Source organism: Xenopus tropicalis, chromosome 3, assembly GCF_000004195.4.
Source record: "Xenopus tropicalis strain Nigerian chromosome 3, UCB_Xtro_10.0, whole genome shotgun sequence".
Taxonomy (NCBI): domain Eukaryota; kingdom Metazoa; phylum Chordata; class Amphibia; order Anura; family Pipidae; genus Xenopus; species Xenopus tropicalis.
Window position 1 is genome coordinate 152,175,975 of NC_030679.2, and position 22,778 is coordinate 152,198,752.

The following is a 22,778-nucleotide window of genomic DNA, read 5'->3' on the forward strand; positions in this document are numbered from 1 at the left end:
GTCCCTTTCCCTTCCCTGCACTGCTGGTTCTGACTCCTGATACAACTCCCCAATACCATTCATTCCTCATTCTCACTGGGTTTATAGTTATGTGTAACTGTCACTGTGTCTGTCCCTTTCCCTTCCCTGCACTGCTGGTTCTGACTCCTGATACAACTCCCCAATATCCATTCATTCCTCATTCTCACTGGGTTTATAGTTATGTGTAACTGTCACTGTGTCTGTCCCTTTCCCTTCCCTGCACTGCTGGTTCTGACTCCTGATACAACTCCCCAATATCCATTTCATTCCTCATCTCTCACTGGGTTTTATAGTTGATGTGTAACCTAGTCACTAACTGGTCTGGTCCCTTTCCCTTCTGCTGCAACTGCTAGGTTCTGACTCCTTGATACAACTCCCCAATACCCATTCATTCCTCGATTACTCACTGGGTTTATTAGTTATGTGTAAACTCGTACACTGTGTCTCTCCCGTTCCATTACCCTGCACATGCTGGTTCTGACTCCTGACTACAACTCCCTATAATCCATTGCATTTCCTCATATCTCACTGATGGCTTATATTAGTTATGTGTAACTTCACGTGTGTCTGCACCTTTCCCTTCCCATGCGACTGCTGGTTCTGACTTCCTGAACAACTCTCCCATACTACTCCATATCATCCCTCATTCTCCAACTGGTTTTATAATGTTTAGTGTAACTGTCACTGTCCCTTTCCCAATCTCCCCATGCGACTAGCTGGTTTCTGAACTCCTGATAACAACTCCCCTAAAATCCTTACCATCCCTTCATACCCTGTGTACCTGCTCCCTTCCCTTCCCTGCACTGCTGGTTCTGACTCCCGATACAACTCCAACCAATAGAAACGAGTTTGTACGAAGTCATAAAGTTTCCGGAGTCTTGAAGTACAAAAAAAAAGCCGAAACTCCCCGCTTGGCCCCGCCCTTCCCTTTCCCCGCCCCCGTTGTTTTCATGCGGTCACGTGGTGGGAGCCAGGCCGACCCCGCCCCCCAGGACAGGACAGACCACGTGACCCCGCGGCCCGGCCGCCATCTTGTTCTGGGTTCCCCGCACACTGAGGAGGTGGCGGAGGCAGCGTGACGTGTCGTGACGTAACGAGAAGTATCGCGACCCGGGCGACAGCTGCAGAGAGACGCACGGAGGGTGGGCGCCGGAGAGGGGCCCCTGTGGCAGCGCGGAGACCGCCGGAAGCGCTGGGGCCTCGGCAGCGACAGAGACGCCTCGGACGGACGCGCAGGGCCTCACGGAGCCGCACAGGCCTCGTACTGAGAGTCGCACCGACCCGCACCGGCCCCGCACCCACACGCACCCACACAGCGCTACTTACCCACACGCCTCAGCCACCCGTACGGGCCGCCCACACGGACTCCCGCAGCGGCCAATGAGAGGCCGAGCTTTCCCCTTGCGCTGATAGGCCTGAGGCGGCCACACACCCTTCTGCCTCTGGGGCCCCCACACACCTACCTGCCTCCTACCCAGGGGCCCCCACACACCTACCTGCCTCCTACCCAGGGGCCCCCACACCCCTATCTGCCTCCTACCCAGGGGCCCCACACCCCTATCTGCCTCCTACCCAGGGGCCCCACACATACAACTCCCTACCCAGGGGCCCCACACATACAACTCCCTACCCAGGGGCCCCACACATACAACTCCCTACCCAGGGGCCCCACAGATACAACTCCCTACCCAGGGGCCCCACACATACAACTCCCTACCCAGGGGCCCCACACATACAACTCCCTACCCAGGGGCCCCACACATACAACTCCCTACCCAGGGGCCCCACACATAAAACTCCCTACCCAGGGGCCCCACACATACAACTCCCTACCCAGGGGCCCCTCAGAAACCCATAACTCCCTGTGTCCTTACCCAGCAGCCCCTCAGAAACCCATAACTCCCTGTATGGTTACCCAGGGGCCTTACATAAAGATCTGACTCCCTGTACCCTTACCCAGTGGCCCCTTAGGAACCTATAACTCCTTGTAGCCATCCCCAGGGGCCCCATATACAGATATCTGCCAGTATCCATAGTTGGGGGCCCATATAGGGGCAATATCCCTAGAGACCCCCCAGCCTTACAGAGGGGACACAAGGCCTTACAGAGGGGCAGTGCTGGTAATTACTGCCCCGCCGGGTGTATACAGGGGCAGATACTGGCACATTAGAATGGCAGGCCAGTGAGCGGGGCACATATATGTAGTATACATGTTTGCACACAGGCTTGACAGGCCACTGTATATCCAAGAGAGATTGTGGGGCAGCTATTGGCCACCCTCTGAGGGCCCCGTATATGGAACCCGGGGAGCGGCGCATTAAGTAGGGAAACCACAGAGGCCTGACCCCCCCCCCCCCATATATATATATATAAGGTATATAGAGAGGGCTATAGTCGCGCCAGGCTGGTACCCAGGGGCATCTGCTGAGAAACACGCACATGTTTACAGGACTGGTACTGTCAGTATATGCACATACGGACCGGGCTGATACACACTGGGACACGCATGGCACCCAGGAGATTGCAGGGTTAATTACATGTAGTATGAGGTGTGAGTAGCAAGCAACAGGAGGGCCGCGTGTAACCCCCCCCCCCAGACTAGCGGCCGGCACGGGGCCCAGCTTGTTCCTCTGAAGCCAAGGGATATTGTGTGAAACTTGCACAGAACTTACTGGGATTGGACCCCCAGGGGCAATAAGATCCTTGTACTGAAGGGCCAACGGCGGCCCCCCTGCAGCTCCTCCCAACCTGCTCATCGCTGCTAGACCGGACAACATTGAGCTCTTAAAGTGACGGCAAGGGACGTTGCGCCAGCGGCACTATAGAAAGGTACGTTGGCTAAAGCACCCACATGTGTGGCAGGGACATGGTATCCATGGGGGGCACCCTATTAACCCACTAGCCCCCCAGCATCACTGACTGGCTGCCCCAGGTTGGGTTAGTAGCGCTATAGGCACATCAGGGTGAGTAAGCGCCCCCTCACTTGCCCTTGCACCCACACACTGGGGCGGATTCTCTGTCCCTTCAACTCACGTGTTAGTAGTGGGGTGCAGGTGTGAGCTAGGGGGGCTCCCCTGCCAGGGATAGGTTGGGCACAGGGTTGGCATATGGCAGTGGGGCCACAGGAAATACCTATAGATGCCTGGTGTAGTGGGTACATGCCATAACCAATCACCCCTCCAGGACCCCTGACCCTCAGATTGGTAACCCCACAAGCTGCACCCAAGCATTCATGACCCCCAGGCCCCTGACCCATAGATATGTGACCCCAACTCCTGCACCCTAGGGTTAGTGACCCCCAGGCCCCTGACCCATAGATATGTGACCCCAACTCCTGCACCCTAGGGTTAGTGACCCCTGACCCATAGATATGTGAGCCCCACAACCTGCACCCTAGGGTTAGTGACCCCCAGGCCCCTGACCCATAGATATGTGACCCCAACTCCTGCACCCTAGGGTTAGTGACCCCCAGGCCCCTGACCCATAGATATGTGACCCCAACTCCTGCACCCTAGGGTTAGTGACCCCTGACCCATAGATATGTGAGCCCCACAACCTGCACCCTAGGGTTAGTGACAGCAGCTTATTTCTGCGGCTGTCAGTCTGTATTGCCATCAGGTTTGTGCCAGCTTGTTAGTGCCAATGTGCCAGCTTGTTAGTGCCAATGTGCCAGCTTGTTAGTGCCAATGTGCCAAGCAAAGGTGCCAATGAGAGAGCAGCACACAAGGTTCGGTTAGATGCCAGTGAGGGGCAGGGCAGTTATGCCTTTCCTACTCCCACCCAGCAGCCCCTCCAGTGGGCAGAAAGACTATAGGAACATTGCTGCTGTGATGATGGGCCAGTCTGCAGGTGCCTGGGGGGCAGGATATAGGGGCCACAGTGCAAGAAGCCCCCCCCCCTGCTGTACCCACTGACCCTCTTTCTCTTTCAGGTACCTGAAGACTGAATCATTATGGCTGCAGAAACCCTAAACTTTGGGCCTGAATGGTGAGTAACATACCCTGCAGCGGGGTTTATATGGGGCCACGGGGGGGGGTATCAGTACAACTGCACCTTTACTGGTGCCTCTTACTGACCCACATACCCACAGCTTTGTGCCCGTATGCCCGTTTCTTGCCTGGCCCTGGGATGTGGGATACAGGGAGATGGTTATGTGACCCCCCCTATACATCCTGTCCTGCTGGGGGGGTCCCATGAAGGTGCCCAGGGAGTGCTTGGTGTGACAGTCCCCTCAGCAGGGCTGGCACCTTATTCCATTGTCAGAGCAGGCACGGGGAGAGAGGCTCGCCCCACTAGCATGTTACCCCCTAAATCTGTGTGTGAATGGGGAACCTACGGGCAGCTGCACCTTTGGGGGGGGCACATGTTTAGCACCTTCAGGACCCAATTGGCACCTTTCCTTTGCTATTATGGGTGGTGGCTGATTTGCTGGCTGCGCTGCCCCCCCCCCATAGAGCAGCGTTTGATTGGGGCAATTTCTCTTGCAGGCTCAGAGCACTATCCAGTGGGGGCTCCGTGGCCTCCCCACCTCCCTCCCCCGCTATGCCAAAGTATAAACTCGCTGAATATCGCTACGGACGAGAGGAGATGTTAGCACTTTATATCAAGGAGAATAAGGTGAGTGCCAACAGGGGGGCGGGTCAAACACCCATATAGTCACTCCCACTTACCCACAATCCCACTTTGCTTGCCCTCACCCCCATCTGCCCTGTGTCGTTAGGTTCCAGAGGAAATGCAGGACAAGGAATTTGCTGTGATTCTCAATGAGGAGCCCCTGCAGCCTCTGGCTCTCCTTCCACTCACCGAGGAGGAGCAGGTAATCACTGGCGCAGCCTGGCGGGGGCACCCATGGGTGGGGGTAATTGGGCAGACTGGGGGTTTGTACTCATTCTCACTCCTCTCTTTGCAGAGAAACTTCTCCTTGTCAGTGAACAGTGTTCCAGTACTTAGATTAATGGGCAAAGGGGCAGCGCCGCCAACCAGTGGGGCAGCAAGAGGCAGGGGCACTGCCCGCGGAAGAGGTAATGGCGAGTTGGGTGCAGGGGGGACGCAGGGGCTCAGCGGCTGGAAGGCTGCACTACAGGCTCACTTACCTGCTTTTTGTGCTTTGCAGGGCGAGGCCGCGGGGATTCCGCTCTGTACCCACGAACGCTCGACGACCAGGACCCCGGATTTAGCCGGGGCGGCCGAGAGATTCACCGGAGCCAAAGTTGGGACGACAGGTGAAAGGGATTTGTTAACTTTTTGACATTCACTAACAGTGTAAATGTGCCGGGGGCATTGATTGGCTCCTACTGCGCCCCCCTCTGTGTGAGCCGATACTGGGCAGAGCGACATTCACTGGCAGGGGAAATGTGCCGGGGGCATTGATTGGCTCCCACTGCGCCCCCCTCTGTGTGAGCCGATACTGGGCAGAGCGACATTCACTGGCAGGGGAAATGTGCCGGGGGCATTGATTGGCTCCCACTGCGCCCCCCTCTGTGTGAGCCGATACTGGGCAGAGCGACATTCACTGGCAGGGGAAATGTGCCGGGGGCATTGATTGGCTCCCACTGCGCCCCCTCTGTGTGAGCCGATACTGAGCGACGTTCGCTGGCAGGGGAAATGTGCCGGGGGCATTGATTGGCTCCCACTGCGCCCCCCTCTGTGTGAGCCGTTACTGAGCGACGTTCGCTGGCAGGGGAAATGTGCCGGGGGCATTGATTGGCTCCCACTGCGCCCCCTCTGTGTGAGCCGATACTGAGCGACGTTCGCTGGCAGGGGAAATGTGCCGGGGGCATTGATTGGCTCCCACTGCGCCCCCCTCTGTGTGAGCCGATACTGAGCGACGTTCGCTGGCAGGGGAAATGTGCCGGGGGCATTGATTGGCTCCCACTGCGCCCCCTCTGTGTGAGCTGATACTGGGCAGAGCAACTGGCAGGGGAAATGTGCCGGGGGCATTGATTGGCTCCCACTGCGCCCCCTCTGTGTGAGCTGATACTGGGCAGAGCAACTGGCAGGGGAAATGTGCCGGGGGCATTGATTGGCAGAGTTGGATGTTGGAATATGGTTTTGCTCACCAACTTTTCTCATTGCAGGGGGGAGCGGAGGTTTGAGAAGCCAATTCGGCGAGAGGCTGGTAAGTAATTTCCTGTGCCTGAGCTCTGAGAGCGAGTCCCCTCTGGGCCACCGTAGCCCGATTTCCCTCCTCAGCCAGACGCAGCCCCCCCCCCCCCCCATCCCATGGAACGTAGAGACATAAGCTCAGCACTAAGAGCGAGTACTCTCTGGGCCACCGTAGCCCTTGTAACTAATCACTTCAGCCCTTGGGCCCCACTCTCGCCCATATCCAGAGACTTCCCTCCTCAGCCAGTCCCAACCCCCCCCCCATCCCATGGAATGTAGAGGTGCCCCTGCGTCCCATTGCTGCCCCTCGCTGCTGCCCCTGCTTCCCATTGCTGCCCCTGCTTCCCATTGCTGCCCCTGCGTCCCATTGCTGCCCCTGCGTCCCATTGCTGCCCCTGCGTCCCATTGCTGCCCCTGCGTCCCATTGCTGCCCCTGCGTCTCATTGCTGCCCCTGCGTCTCATTGCTGCCCCTGCGTCCCATTGCTGCCCCTGCGTCCCATTGCTGCCCCTGCGTCTCATTGCTGCCCCTGCGTCTCATTGCTGCCCCTGCGTCTCATTGCTGCCCCTGCGTCCCATTGCTGCCCCTGCGTCCCATTGCTGCCCCTGCGTCCATTGCTGCCCCTGCGTCCCATTGCATTGCTGCCCCTGCGTCCCATTGCTGCCCCTGCGTCCCATTGCTGCCCCTGCGTCCCATTGCTGCCCCTGCGTCCCATTGCTGCCCCTGCTTCCCATTGCTGCCCCTGCTTCCCATTGCTGCCCCTGCTTCCCATTGCTGCCCCTCGCTGCTGCCCCTGCGTCCCATTGCTGCCCCTGCGTCCCATTGCTGCCCCTGCGTCCCATTGCTGCCCCTGCGTCCCATTGCTGCCCCTGCGTCCCATTGCTGCCCCTGCGTCTCATTGCTGCCCTGCTTCCCATTGCTGCCCCTGCGTCTCATTGCTGCCCCTGCGTCCCATTGCTGCCCCTGCTTCCCATTGCTGCCCCTGCGTCTCATTGCTGCCCCTGCTTCCCATTGCTGCCCCTGCGTCCCATTGCTGCCCCTGCGTCCCATTGCTGCCCCTGCGTCCCATTGCTGCCCCTGCTTCCCATTGCTGCCCCTGCGTCTCATTGCTGCCCCTGCTTCCCATTGCTGCCCCTCTCTGCATGAATGCACTCAGCTTTCCTTTCTGTATTTTGTTCAGTCCGCGTTGGGTTCGAAGAGCCCGCGGCCCCCTCTCGGAAGGAGTTTGCCCGGTCAGACAGTGACAACTGGCGCACTCTGAGAGAAGGGCAAGAGGAAGACGAGGATGGCAACTGGAGGCTGGCCGTGACCAGGAGGGACGAGAGGTGGAGATCGACCAGTCCCGGTGCCAACAGCGGAGGTGGGTGTTTGGCCCCGCCCTTTCCCTACCCTCTGTGCCCGTTGGTCGTGCTGCTAATCCCCTGCCCTCATTGCTCCCAGAGAGTCCGCGCTCTGCCGGTTGGAGGGATCACGGGGAACGGCGACGAAAGTTCGATTTCGAAATGGTGCGCGAGGAAAGTGGCTCTGCACCCCGTTCCGGTGGGCGCTCAGGGGACGGGCATGATGACGAGAGGGACGGCCTCCCCGAGTGGTGCATGGAAGACGAAGACGACGAGATGGGAACTTTTGATTCCTCTGGGGCTTTCTTGTCCTTTAAGGTTGGTAACTGGGGGGAATTACTGGGGCCTGGGGGGTGAGGGCCAATGGGAACATGGCTTGTGGCACTCACTCTGGGATTGGACATGGAGGAAGTTGCTCGTGTGTGTGGGTGGAGCCTCGGCTGCTGAGCTCACACATTACCTACTTTTCCTACAGAAGAGCCCTAAAGAGACCATCTTAGAGGAGCAAGAGTTGGAGTTCCAGGGAGTGGAGGAAGAAGAGAGTAAGGAGGAGGGAGCTGAAAGGCTTGAAGGTACATCTCTCTCATTTCTGGGGGGTTACAAGGCTACTGACCCCCTGTACCTATCCCTGCTGATGGTACAGCCCTCACTTAGGGGGCCACAGGGTTAGCAGTGCTACTGACCCCCTGTACCTATCCCTGCTGATGGTACAGCCCTCACTTAGGGGGCCACAGGGTTAGCAGTGCTACTGACCCCCTATACCTATCCCTGCAAGATGGTACAGCCCTCACTTAGGGGGCCACAGGGTTAGCAGTGCTACTGACCCCCCTATATCTATCCCTGCATATGGCACATCCCTAAGTTTTGGGGGTCACAGGGTTAGCAGGGCTACTGACCCCCTATATCTATCCCTGCAAGATGGTATGTCCCTCAGTTCTGGGGTCACAGGGTTAGCAGTGCTACTGACCCCCCTATATCTATCCCTGCAAGATGGTACAGCCCTCACTTAGGGGGCCACAGGGTTAGCAGTGCTACTGACCCCCTATACCTATCCCTGCAAGATGGTACAGCCCTCACTTAGGGGGCCACAGGGTTAGCAGTGCTACTGACCCCCTATATCTATCCCTGCAAGATGGTATGTCCCTCAGTTCTGGGATCACAGGGTTATCAACGCTACTGACCCCCCTATATCTATCCCTGCAAGATGGTATGTCCCTCAGTTCTGGGGTCACAGGGTTAGCATGGCTACTGACCCCCCTATATCTTTCCCTGCAAGATGGTATGTCCCTCAGTTCTGGGGTCACAGGGTTAGCAACGCTACTGACCCCCCTATATCTATTCCTGCAAGATGGTATGTCCCTCAGTTCTGGGGTCACAGGGTTAGCATCGCTACTGACCCCCTATATCTATTCCTGCAAGATGGTATGTCCCTCAGTTCTGGGGTCACAGGGTTAGCATCGCTACTGACCCCCTATATCTATCCCTGCAAGATGGTATGTCCCTCAGTTCTGGGGTCACAGGGTTAGCAGGGCTACTGACCCCCCTATATCTATCCCTGCAAGATGGTATGTCCCTCAGTTCTGGGGTCACAGGGTTATCAACGCTACTGACCCCCCTATATCTATCCCTGCAAGATGGTATGTCCCTCAGTTCTGGGGTCACAGGGTTAGCAACGCTACTGACCCCCCTATATCTATCCCTGCAAGATGGTATGTCCCTCAGTTCTGGGGTTTCAGGGTTAGCAACGCTACTGACCCCCCTATATCTATTCCTGCAAGATGGTATGTCCCTCAGTTCTGGGGTCACAGGGTTAGCAGGGCTACTGACCCCCCTATATCTATTCCTGCAAGATGGTATGTCCCTCAGTTCTGGGGTCACAGGGTTAGCAGGGCTACTGACCCCCTATATCTATCCCTGCAAGATGGTATGTCCCTCAGTTCTGGGGTCACAGGGTTAGCAACGCTACTGACCCCCCTATATCTATCCCTGCAAGATGGTATGTCCCTCAGTTCTGGGGTCACAGGGTTAGCAGGGCTACTGACCCCCCTATATCTATCCCTGCAAGATGGTATGTCCCTCAGTTCTGGGGTCACAGGGTTAGCATCGCTACTGACCCCCTGTATCTATTCCTGCAAGATGGTATGTCCCTCAGTTCTGGGGTCACAGGGTTAGCAACGCTACTGACCCCCCTATATCTGTCCCTGCAAGATGGTATGTCCCTCAGTTCTGGGGTCACAGGGTTAGCAACGCTACTGACCCCCCTATATCTGTCCCTGCAAGATGGTATGTCCCTCAGTTCTGGGGTCACAGGGTTAGCAACGCTACTGACCCCCCTATATCTGTCCCTGCAAGATGGTATGTCCCTCAGTTCTGGGGTCACAGGGTTAGCATCGCTACTGACCCCCTGTATCTATTCCTGCAAGATGGTATGTCCCTCAGTTCTGGGGTCACAGGGTTAGCAACGCTACTGACCCCCCTATATCTGTCCCTGCAAGATGGTATGTCCCTCAGTTCTGGGGTCACAGGGTTAGCAACGCTACTGACCCCCCTATATCTGTCCCTGCAAGATGGTATGTCCCTCAGTTCTGGGGTCACAGGGTTAGCAACGCTACTGACCCCCCTATATCTGTCCCTGCAAGATGGTATGTCCCTCAGTTCTGGGGTCACAGGGTTAGCAACGCTACTGACCCCCCTATATCTATCCCTGCAGATGAAGATTCCTCTGTTCCCCATGAAGATGCAGTCCCGGACGTTGTTCCCACCCCTTCTGAGCCCCCCAATCTAATATGGGGCGGGGCTCTGTATGCCGATGAGGAAGGAGATAGATGCCCTGAAGTGCCCCCTGCTGATGGAGAAGAGGCGGTGCAGGGAGAGAAGCAGCAGGGACCAGGAGAGGAAGGTGTGTAACGCTGAGTGGGTGCTTGGTACCCCAATATCACTGTAGCACCACTAATTGTGCCCTCCTTCCCTCTCAGGTGACCCTGGAACCTTCATACCCCCGTCCCTGTCCCCTCTCGCCACCCTCCCTCCTCCCTCCTCGTCCCCCCCAGTTGCTGCTACTGAATTCTCTGTGGGGGATCCAGAGGAGGATGAAGGAATGAAGCATCTCCAGCAGGTAATGGCAGGTTCCCCAATATCCCTACGGGGTCTGTCGCCTTTCCTGCCCCCCTATAGTGTAACTCACTGTCTCCCTCTGCTGGCAGGAGGCGGAGAAACTGGTGGCTTCCCTACAAGACTCCTCCCTAGAGGAAGATGGCTTCTCCTCGGCTCGCTCTCACAGTGCTGCTGCCCTCCCGCTGTCCCACGAAGCTGCAATGAAATGGTTCTACAAGGATCCCCAGGGGGAGATACAGGGTAAGTGCCTTCCTGCCCCTTTCCCAGAATGCATACAGGGCTGCGCTGTGTGCCCCCCCCCCCATTGGCTGTACAGCGGGTATTGGGCTCACTTGCCCCCTTTCTCCCTAGGTCCATTCACCACGCAGGAGATGGCAGAGTGGTGCCAGGCTGGTTACTTCACCATGTCCCTGTTGGTGAAACGAGGCTGTGATGAGGGGTTTCAGCCCCTCGGGGAAGTCATCAAGATGTGGGGGCGCGTTCCCTTCGCACCGGGACCCTCCCCTCCGCCCCTGCTGGTAAGGACTAGTCCATATGTATGTAAGGATTGTGGCTTATGGTAGGCTACAGGCTGTGCCACTCTGCACACCCATGCACTTAGTCCTCTTTAGATACAGGTACTGTTTTATTATTACTGAGAAAAGGGAATCATTTAACCATGAAATAAACCCAATAGGGCTGTTCTGCCCCCAATAAGGGGTAATTATATCTTAGTTGGGATCAAGTACAGGTACTGTTTTATTATTACAGAGAAAAGGGAATCATTTAACCATTAAATAAACCCAATAGGGCTGTTCTGCCCCAATAAGGGGTAATTATATCTTAGTTGGGATCAATTACAGGTACTGTTTTATTATTACAGAGAAAAGGGAATCATTTAACCATGAAATAAACCCAATAGGGCTGTTCTGCCCCAATAAGGGGTAATTATATCTTAGTTGGGATCAAGTACAGGTACTGTTTTATTATTACAGAGAAAAGGGAATCATTTAACCATTAAATAAACCCAATAGGGCTGTTCTGCCCCAATAAGGGGTAATTATATCTTGGTTGGGATCAAGTACAGGTACTGTTTTATTATTACAGAGAAAAGGGAATCATTTAACCATTAAATAAACCCAATAGGGCTGTTCTGCCCCCAATAAGGGGTAATTATATCTTAGTTGGGATCAAGTACAGGTACTGTTTTATTATTACAGAGAAAAGGGAATCATTTAACCATTAAATAAACCCAATAGGGCTGTTCTGCCCCAATAAGGGGTAATTATATCTTAGTTGGGATCAAGTACAGGTACTGTTTTATTATTACAGAGAAAAGGGAATCATTTAACCATGGGGGGGGGGGTTACTTGCCCCCACTGTCCCTGTTAGGACTGAGTATGTGCCAGGCTGTACTGAGAGGGGCTTGCACACAGTAAGGGGGGCACTTACCTACGCGTACTGTTATTTATTGCGCAGAGTAATATCGATCAGCAGTGTTTGAAGAAGCAGCAGGAATTAGCTCTGTACCAGCAGCTGCAGCACCAGTACCTGCTCCAACTCATTAACAGGTAATAGTAACAATAACCTGTGTCTCACTGCCGGTCTGTAGCGCCCCCACACCCACCCGCTGGGGGGGGCCCACAGTAGGGCTTAGGTTTGTATATGGGAACTGGGTATTTTGGGGGGGGTTTCCATTGATGTTTGTAACTCTTTGTGCTCCTCGCAGGCAGCAGTACCCCCAAAAGTCTGGAGATCTGACTCCTCAGCAGCAGCAGCAATTGGCGCTTTTCCTGCAGCAGCTGAACCCCTCAAAATCCAGGTAGGACCCGTGCCAGGGTACAGTTAGCCCAGGGGACTACTGCCCAGTCTGTGGCCAGTACTGCCCCACCCCCAGGCATTAAAGCGTCACACCTTCCTCTCTTTCTATGTCTAGAACATCCGAGGCTGCTCTCCTCCCCTCTATGAATAGATCTCTCTCTGTGCCAGACACTGGATCCCTGTGGGATCTCCATACCTCAGCTACGCAGACTTCAGGTGAGCTGCTGCCTCTCCACTTGGCTACTGATCAGCTACGGGCCAGTAACTCACTCACTTGACTTTCTTCTCATTATATAGGTGGGGACCCTGCACTGTGGGACCTCCCTGCTACAGCTGCATCTCAGGGGCCAACATTGGAACAGCAGCTGCAACTGCATCAGAAGGTAGGCTTGGGTCAGGCATACAGAGGGTCAGTCAGTAGAGATAGTGACCCCCCCCCACACCCCATAAAGAGACCCCTTACAGTAGCAAAAGTCAGCAGCTGGAGGCTAGCGGGGGCTGTGGGCGGGGGCTTTTAATGCAGCTACAGTGTTATATACAGGGCTATACCATGAGGGGCTATGGGGGGGGGGTTGCGATATTCAGGGCTATATCATTATACCCTGATTGCTATGCTTGTGACTGCTCTAGGCTACGGGGGCAATTATAGGGGGCATTGTGGCTACTCTAGGCTACGGGGGCAATTATAGGGGGCCTTGTGACTGCTCTAGGCTACAGGGGCAATTATAGGGGGCCTTGTGACTGCTCTAGGCTGTGTGGGCAATCATAGGGGGCCTTGTGACTGCTCTAGGCTATGGGGGCAATTATAGGGGGCCTTGTGGCTACTGTAGGCTGTGTGGGCAATCATAGGGGGCCTTGTGACTGCTCTAGGCTATGGGGGCAATTATAGGGGGCCTTGTGGCTACTGTAGGCTGTGGGGGCAATCATAGGGGGCCTTGTGACTGCTCTAGGCTATGGGGGCAATTATAGGGGGCCTTGTGGCTACTGTAGGCTGTGGGGGCAATCATAGGGGGCCTTGTGACTGCTCTAGGCTACGGGGGGCTACTGACCGTCTCTTCGGTGCTGCTTTTAGCTGCAGGAGCGCCGAGATGCAGAACTCAGGGCCAAGAGGGAGGAGGAGGAGAGAAAGAGGAGAGAGGAGAAGAGGCGACAGGAAGAGCAGAAGCGGCGGGAGGAAGAGGAAATCTACAGGCGGAAGCAGCAGGTATCAGTCTGGGCTCCGCTGCCTTAGTGCCGCCAATTCCTTGCCTCTCAGGAGACGCGGCCAATAACCGCAGCCTTCAGTTAGGCGTGACTTACCCTTTATTCCGCTGTCTCCCTTTCCTGTAGTGCCGCCAATTCCTTGCCTCTCAGGAGACGCGGCCAATAACCGCAGCCTTCAGTTGGGCGTGACTTACCCTTTATTCCGCTGTCTCCCTTTCCTGTAGTGCCGCCAATTCCTTGCCTCTCAGGAGACGCGGCCAATAACCGCAGCCTTCAGTTGGGCGTGACTTACCCTTTATTCCGCTGTCTCCCTTTCCTGTAGTGCCGCCAGTTCCTTGCCTCTCAGGGAACGCGGCCAATAACCGCAGCCTTCAGTTGGGCGTGACTTACCCTTTATTCCACTGTCTCCCTTTCCTGTAGTGCCGCCAGTTCCTTGCCTCTCAGGAGACGCGGCCAATAACCGCAGCCTTCAGTTGGGCGTGACTTACCCTTTATTCCGCTGTCTCCCTTTCCTGTAGTGCCGCCAGCAGCAAGAACTGCTCCTGAAACTTCTCCAGCAGAGCGGCCAACCCTCACCCCCGGCTGTATGGGGGTCCCACGGGAAGGGGCTCTCTCTCAAAGCCATGCTGGAGATGCAAGAGAGGGAGGGGCAGCTTCTCAAGCAGAGAGGGCAGCCGTCAAGGCAAGGGGTAAGTGTAAGGCACTTGGGGGGGCAGAAAATCCCCAAAGAGCCAATAGGGGGGTCCCTAAGTTATCATTCTCCATGTTTTTTCTTCTTCCTTCCTCCTTTTTAGCATGGGGGTCTGGGATTGACTAATGCTTCTGTCCTGCCCTCCCAGTGGGGGGCCGACTCCGGCTCACTTTGGGGTGGGCCCGACAAGAGCCTTTGGGACGATGGTGTCAAATCTGGAGCTGGTTCCAGGGGGCTACGCAACAGCAGGAGCAGCCCGTCCCTCACGTAAGTTAATGTCTGCCCTCTTGCCCCAGCACATGTGACCTGTGGCCCCTTATAGTGAATAAAGTGCTACCTATTGTAACATATAGGGATATTATAAGCCCCCGAGGGGTCCCTTATAATATATAGTGAATAAAGTGCCCCCTATTGTAACATATAGGGATATTATAAGCCCCCGAGGAGTTCCTTATAATATATAGTGAATAAAGTGCCCCCTATTGTAACATATAGGGATATTATAAGCCCCCGAGGGGTCCCTTATAATTAGTGAATAAAGTGCCCCCTATTGTAACATATAGGGATATTATAAGCCCCCGAGGAGTTCCTTATAATATATAGTGAATAAAGTGCCCCCTATTGTAACATATAGGGATATTATAAGCCCCCGAGGGGTTCCTTATAATATATAGTGAATAAAGTGCCCCCTATTGTAACATATAGGGATATTATAGGTCCCCGAGGGGTTCCTTATAATATATAGTGAATAAAGTGCCCCCTATTGTAACATATAGGGATATTATAAGCCCCCGAGGGGTTCCTTATAATATATAGTGAATAAAGTACCCCCTATTGTAACATATAGGGATATTATAGGTCCCCGAGGGGTTCCTTATAATATATAGTGAATAAAGTGCCCCCTATTGTAACATATAGGGATATTATAAGTCCCCGAGGGGTTCCTTATAATATATAGTGAATAAAGTGCCCCCTATTGTAACATATAGGGATATTATAAGCTCCCGAAGAGTTCCTTATAATATATAGTGAATAAAGTACCCCCTATTGTAACATATAGGGATATTATAAGCTCCCGAGGAGTTCCTTATAATATATAGTGAATAAAGTGCCCCCTATTGTAACATATAGGGATATTATAAGCCCCCGAGGGGTTCCTTATAATATATAGTGAATAAAGTGCCCTCTATTGCAACATATAGGGATATTATAAGCCCCCGAGGAGTTCCTTATAATATATAGTGAATAAAGTGCCCCCTATTGTAACATATAGGGATATTATAAGCCCCCGAGGAGTTCCTTATAATATATAGTGAATAAAGTGCCCCCTATTGTAACATAGAGGGATATTATAAGCCCCCGAGGGGTTCCTTATAATATATAGTGAATAAAGTGCCCCCTATTGTAACATAGAGGGATATTATAAGTCACAGAGGGGTTCCTTGACCACACAATTGGACGATGCCGAAGGCCATGGAACTCTGAGGTGACTTCTATTATAAGTTTTAGTGAGTCATGTGACATCAGAAATGACATCACTAAGATCTAATTATAACTGACGACATCACAAAGTACCGTTTATAAGGATATCGGTTACATAGGGAAATGACTAAACCGTACATGATATAAATATATATGCGCCAGCGTTGTTACCCCTGTTATTACCCCCCAGGGATACGTACGCCGCCTCCGCTCGCCGTAAGAAAACAGAAGAGGAAGAGAAGCTCCTGAAACTCCTGCAGGGATTCAAACCGTCTGATGGTTTCACTCAGTGGTGTGAGCAGATGTTGCACATCCTCAACACATCCAACAACCTGGACGGTGAGTTTATATTGGCCCCGGGGCCCTGCATGACTCCCTAATGCAACTGCCTCCTCCTCGCCCCCCCATGGGCAGATCTGTGTGCTTATTGCCCCCCTGTGTCTCCCCCATGCAGTCCCTACGTTGGTGGCCATTCTGAAGGAGCTGGAGTCGCCCTACGATGTTCACGATTATATTCGATCCTGTCTGGGAGAGACTCTCGAAGCCAAAGAATTCGCTAAACAATTCCTCGAACGGAGAGCAAAGTACAAAGCCAGCCAGAGGCAACAGGTGAGCCCCTCGTTCTTATCAGCCCCCCCCCCACTCGGTACCAGATCCAGTCTGGCCCAGTGTTTATATTGCCATGGAGTTTGTATACGGCCTTATCATATACAGGGAGCAAAGTTCCCTCCATTCCTCCGCCGCTCCCATCTGGCTCATTCAGCCCGGGGAGCGACACAGGGAGCCATGATAGCACCTCCCTTCCCCTTGTACGGTGGCCTACAGGTCCCAATTGCATCCAGCTACCAGCAGTGGGGCTGTAATAACAGCTTCATTTCTTGTATATACAGTCCTGTGCTGTTCATTGGTTGCTCAGCTGGGCGTGGCTTAGTGTGGGGGATGTATAACAATATGCTGGGCAGTTGGGTTGGTTCCGGTACTTAGTTCTGTTCTGGGTTCTGTATATACACAGCTCAGTCTGGCCCAGTGTTTATATTGCCAAGGAGTTTGTATACGGCCTTATCATATACAGGGAGCAAAGTTCCCTCCATTCCTCCGCCGCTCCCCTCTGGCTCATTCAGCCCGGGAAGGGACACGGGGAGCCATGATAGCACCTCCCTTCCTCTTGTACGGTGGCCTACAGGTCCCAGTTGCATCCGGCTACCAGCAGTGGGGCTGTAATAACTGCTTCATTTCCTGCTACAGTCCTGCGATGTTCATTGGTTGCTCAGCTGGGCGTGGCTTAGTGTGGGGGATGTATAACAATATGCTGGGCAGTTGGGTTGGTCCTGTATTGCAGCCTATAAACTCTCTGTGTCCTTCCAGGTTCAGGAATCTGCCTGGCTGACCCCCTCCATGTTCCCGTCGTCCCAGAATTCCAAGCCAAGCGCGTACGATACACAAAGCAACAAAATGAAGCGGAGGATCCATATGTTACACTCAGACCCCAGCATTTTGGGTACGTTTGCTGCCATTGGCCCAGCCTGTGCCCCCAAGTGTTTATCCTCTTGGCATTGGCCAGTTTGCCTACTGAGGGGTGACTGCACTGCTGCCCATTGTTTGTCACTTATGGCTCAGCATGTAGCGCACTCAGAGCTCTATGGCGCCCTCTGTTGCCATGAATGGGAAATGCAGAACTGCCACAGGCAGCAGGGGGCGACCTTGGGTGCGTTCTCGTTTACCACTAAAGCACTGCCTCTCTCTTTGCAGGTTACTCCCTCCATGGCTCCCCCAATGAAATGGAAGCCATCGATGACTACTGAGGAGACGTCGATTTCCCTGACGCCATTTTTAATTTCAATTGCCGCCCACCAGCGGCGCTTAATGCACTGCAACTCTTCCCCTCCCTCTGCAAGAGGCGTAGGGGCTGATAGACTGGGAGAGAAAAGGGGGTACTCGGTATCTCAGCCAGAGCCAGGGAGGAGGGGGGCGGAGCTACAAACAAGGGGAAACCCCCCCCAGTCTCCTCCCCCCGCTCCCCAAAACACGATGCACTCATTTTAAAGCACCTTAAGAAAATGCACTTTACAGAAACTGATCAAAAATTTTGAACTTATTCCTTTTTCCTTTTTTGGGTTTTTTTTTTCGTTGATATTTTTGTTCAGTTTTTTTTGTTGTTTTTTTTATAGAAAACTTTTGAAAACCATCCGAAAAAGGAGGGAAAAACTGGATCTCGCGACTTTTCGACTGTTTATTAATCGTTTGACGTTATCGTTGCATTTTTTTTTATTTTATGACTTTTTTTAACTTTTGACAGTTTCTGACTTTGTTTTTGTTTTTTTTGTATCCAAAAGTGAAGTTTTTCGGGCAAAAAAAAAAAACTATTAAAAGAAAATTATTTTGAAAAAAGAAAAATGCAGCCAAAAAACACTTATTTTTTTGTTAAGTCTTTTTTCCTCGAAATCTATTTTTGTTTAGAAAAAAGAAGAAAAAAAAAAAAAAAAGAAATGGAAAAAATCCTAAAAAGAAAAAAAAAAAAAACCAGCTTCGATTTTTTTGCGCTTTTTGTTTTTTTAGCAAAGTGGAAGAATTCTGCTTGGAGAACAAGCGGTTAATCCATCAAAACTTGAAAGAATGCACTTATTTAGCTATCGGGGGGGGAATATCTGCATTTTAATGGTTCATTTTTGCACAGAGAAAAAAACATTTGTTTTTGGTAAAAAAAAGAAAAACTGCTAAAAAAAAAAACTGTCTCCCCGCCCCCCCAGCTTGGGAACCGCCCCTCTGAAGGACTGTTTCTTTCCGAGGCCCCTCCCCCTGATCCTGTGAAGGAAGTGAAACCACAGCGGGAGCGACTACCCCGACAGCCTATAGAGCGCCTCCTGCGCCCGGAGGGGGCGTGGCTACAATTCTCCGGGGGGGAAAAAGGACTGAATATCGCTTTTTTTTTTTTAAAGGGACTGATTGGTCGGTGCGGTACCTGCTCACTTTGCCCCGCCCCCGACTGTTGTTTTTTTTTTTGTTTGTGTTTTAATCCTGCTTTTGTTTACAAATGTCCCGAAGAGTGGACGCCATTGCTAACAATGGAACAGTGGGCGGGTCCTCCGCCCGAAGCTACAGACAGAACTTGCCCCCCAGAGGGCGGGGCATCTGGAGAAAGCATTTTTTATTGGGCGTCCGGTGCAATTTGCCTTAATTTCGACGTGGAAACTCGACGCCGCCCGAAGCGCAAAGATCCCCTTTACGGACATATTGGGAGCGGCCCACGCGGACGTGTCTGCCCCTCGTTAGCGACACTCGTCTGTCCCACCGGGAGCCGTGGGGCTCAGACCAACGTGAAAATGTGACTGGCGACTCCCAGAGACCTCGCAGAACTGGAGTCCCAACCCGAGCAGTGTTTCTGGCCCAATCGGCCACTGACTTGTTGCTATTGCGAGACTCGCCCACCGGCGCTGGCCCCTCCCCCGAGGATCCTGGCGGCCGCGTGTTGTGTAAATAGGACTTGCAGCAAAGGAAACGCTAATTTGCCGAAATCCGGCAGTTTTATGCCTAAAAACGATGCTCATTTCTTTGTTTTTTTTTGTTGTTGCCGTGGGTTTCATGTGTATCTTTGCCACACGAATGTATTAGGGCAGGAGCTGGCATCCAGCAACGTTACTGCCACTGTTGCCCCGCGGGTGGGCGAGGTGTTGCCCTGTAGGGGGAAATGTACATAGTTGGGGGGCCCCCGGGTATTGGGGCGCCCCTGCAATCGCAGAGTGTATAGAAATGAGGGGAATTTTCCTTTGTGTTCTGTGCTGAATGTAACACGTTTGTACATAGCCACACCCCCTCACTGTCCTGTGCGGGGCTGGGAATAGCCACACCCCCTTGTAAATAGCCACTCCCCCCCAAGCCACCTCCTATTCCAGCCCTGTGTCCCAGTGTGGGTTTATACCCCTAAATAGCGCCCTGGGGCCGCCTGTGTGTGTATAGGGCGGCCATATTGTGCTGTATGGGGGGTATGAAGTCACACGTGTGGGCGTGTCTGTGTGATGTAAATAAACCTGTTCATGTGTTTGCACCCCTTTATCTGCATTCAATTGTGGGGGTTCAGCAGCCCCTTTATCATTTTATGTGACCCCCCAACAATCTTAAAGTCTGAACCAATCAGAATTAGGTGAAGTGGAAATAGTCACAGTCGACCAATCAGATCAGCTTACTGATTGGTCTCTAGGCCCGGAGCCCCGCCCCCGAGTAACTCGATTTAGATTTCAGGGAGGGGTCGGTCCGACTGTTTAGTTCTGGTTTCAATTGATACAAAATGTTGTGAATCCCGGCCGTGTGCGTATGGGGGGGGGTTGGTGTATATGGGGGTACACTCCCCCTCCCCCCCCTGTACGTACCGGCCCGTTCCATTCTCTCTCATGATATTTTGCCTTATTTTTCAGTATTAAAGGTTTGAAGTGAACTGAGCTGCACCGTGTGTTTGGCGCAAGCCCGGCCCCGCCCCCGACACGCCCAGCAGAGGCGGGCACTAGTGCAGCGCGGGGGCGGTCCCTTTTTGTTTCAATGCTGCGGATTTGGGGGGAGCTTTGCGTCTCACCTTTTGTTCCATTTTGTTGTCGTTGTGTTTCCCATAATGATAAATACCTGTATGCAAAGCAACCGCCTCGCTGGTGTTTCACTAAAGGGATTGTGGGAAATTCTGGGGAGGCGGCGAGTGTAGCGGAGGCTGTTGTGCCCCGTTTATTGGCTGAGTGGGGTTCCTTCTCCAGGGCCGGGGGGGGGGCATCTGCGTGAGTGTTAGTGCACTTACCCTTTGCCCAGTGTAAGTATAGGAGCAGCAGCGGGACATATCTGTGTGTATAAACATGGCTGCCCGGGGGGGGTGCCATCACACCATGGGTATGGGAGGGGCAATTGGTGGCAAATTCCAGAAACAGCAGCCACTTTGGCTTAGCCCCGCCCCTCAGGTGTTTTGTGGAGTCTGTTCCTCTTAATTGGCTGCTGCCGCCCGTATGTACCCTTATTGCCCTGTCATGCCCGTATGTACCCTTATTGCCCTGTCATGCCCGTATGTACCCTTATTGCCCTGTCATGCCCGTATGTACCCTTATTGCCCTGTCATGCCCGTATGTACCCTTATTGCCCTGTTGTTATGCCCGTATGTACCCTTATTGCCCTGTCATGCCCGTATGTACCCTTATTGCCCTGTCATGCCCGTATGTACCCTTATTGCCCTGTCATGCCCGTATGTACCCTTATTGCCCTGTCATGCCCGTATGTACCCTTATTGCCCTGTTGTTATGCCCGTATGTACCCTTATTGCCCTGTCGTGCCTGTATGTACCCTTATTGCCCTGTCGTGCCCGTATGTATCCTTATTGCCCTGTCCTTGTGCCTGTATGTACCCTTATTGCCCTGTCCTTGTGCCCGTATGTACCCTTATTGCCCTGTTGTTATGCCCGTATGTACCCTTATTGCCCTGTCGTGCCCGTATGTACCCTTATTGCCCTGTCTCTCCCATACGTACCCTTATTGCCCTGTCTCTCCCATACGTACCCTTATTGCCCTGTCGTGCCCGTGCGTACCCTTATTGCCCTGTCTCTCCCGTACGTACCCTTATTGCCCTGTCGTGCCCGTACGTACCCTTATTGCCCTGTCGTGCCCGTACGTACCCTTATTGCCCTGTCTCTCCCGTACGTACCCTTATTGCCCTGTCTTTCCCATACGTACCCTTATTGCCCTGTCGTCGTGCCCGTATTTACCCTTATTGCCCTGTCTCTCCCATACGTACCCTTATTGCCCTGTCGTGCCCGTACGTACCCTTATTGCCCTGTCTCTCCCGTGCGTACCCTTATTGCCCTGTCTCTCCCGTACGTACCCTTATTGCCCTGTCGTGCCTGTATGTATCCTTATTGCCCTGTCCTTGTGCCTGTATGTACCCTTATTGCCCTGTCCTTGTGCCCGTATGTACCCTTATTGCCCTGTTGTTATGCCCGTATGTACCCTTATTGCCCTGTCGTGCCCGTATGTACCCTTATTGCCCTGTCTCTCCCATACGTACCCTTATTGCCCTGTCTCTCCCATACGTACCCTTATTGCCCTGTCGTGCCCGTGCGTACCCTTATTGCCCTGTCTCTCCCATACGTACCCTTATTGCCCTGTCGTGCCCGTACGTACCCTTATTGCCCTGTCGTGCCCGTACGTACCCTTATTGCCCTGTCTCTCCCATACGTACCCTTATTGCCCTGTCTCTCCCATACGTACCCTTATTGCCCTGTCGTCGTGCCCGTATTTACCCTTATTGCCCTGTCTCTCCCATACGTACCCTTATTGCCCTGTCGTGCCCGTACGTACCCTTATTGCCCTGTCTCTCCCGTGCGTACCCTTATTGCCCTGTCTCTCCCGTACGTACCCTTATTGCCCTGTCGTGCCCGTACGTACCCTTATTGCCCTGTCTCTCCCATACGTACCCTTATTGCCCTGTCGTGCCCGTACGTACCCTTATTACCCTGTCTCCCATACGTACCCTTATTGCCCTGTCATGCCCGTACGTACCCTTATTGCCCTGTCTCTCCCGTACGTACCCTTATTGCCCTGTCTCTCCCGTACGTACCCTTATTGCCCTGTCATGCCCGTATGTACCCTTATTGCCCTGTCATGCCCGTATGTACCCTTATTGCCCTGTCTCTCCCATACGTACCCTTATTGCCCTGTCGTCGTGCCCGTATTTACCCTTATTGCCCTGTCGTCGTGCCCATATTTACCCTTATTGCCCTGTCGTCGTGCCCATATTTACCCTTATTGCCCTGTCGTCGTGCCCATCTCACCATCTTGCAATTTGCTCCCCCAGTGCAGGTCCCTGTAGTCTCCCAGTTGGGCATTTCCAGTTTGTGGGGAACGTGTAGGGCACAATGCCACTCTGGGTCTGTGGGCGTCGGTGCCATGTGACTGACTGGGGGGCAATTACTGGGAGATGAACTCGGGGCAAGAGGGGCCTGGGCTTGGTGCCCACAGAGGAGGAGAAGAAGGAAGATCTTCCCCAAAATGGAATGGGGGG

General features: G+C 53.5%; 1 protein-coding gene across 3 annotated transcripts; it reads left to right on the forward strand.

Moving 5' to 3' along the window:
- The first annotated feature begins 1,028 nt into the window (after positions 1-1,028).
- On the forward strand, positions 1,029-20,381 carry gigyf1 (GRB10 interacting GYF protein 1). Of its 3 annotated transcripts, none has more exons than XM_031898073.1 (25): positions 1,029-2,850; positions 3,953-4,008; positions 4,509-4,638; positions 4,742-4,837; positions 4,931-5,042; positions 5,135-5,243; positions 6,099-6,139; positions 7,306-7,485; positions 7,566-7,783; positions 7,944-8,037; positions 10,176-10,364; positions 10,441-10,580; positions 10,669-10,819; positions 10,931-11,097; positions 12,038-12,129; positions 12,288-12,380; positions 12,495-12,595; positions 12,677-12,762; positions 13,452-13,583; positions 14,101-14,271; positions 14,377-14,540; positions 15,946-16,094; positions 16,210-16,364; positions 17,121-17,253; positions 17,505-20,381. In XM_031898073.1, exons 2-25 carry the CDS (start codon positions 3,974-3,976, stop codon positions 17,555-17,557), a joined length of 2,991 nt encoding a protein of 996 aa, XP_031753933.1. In that variant the 5' UTR covers positions 1,029-2,850; positions 3,953-3,973; the 3' UTR covers positions 17,558-20,381.
- Positions 20,382-22,778: the final 2,397 nt, after the last annotated feature.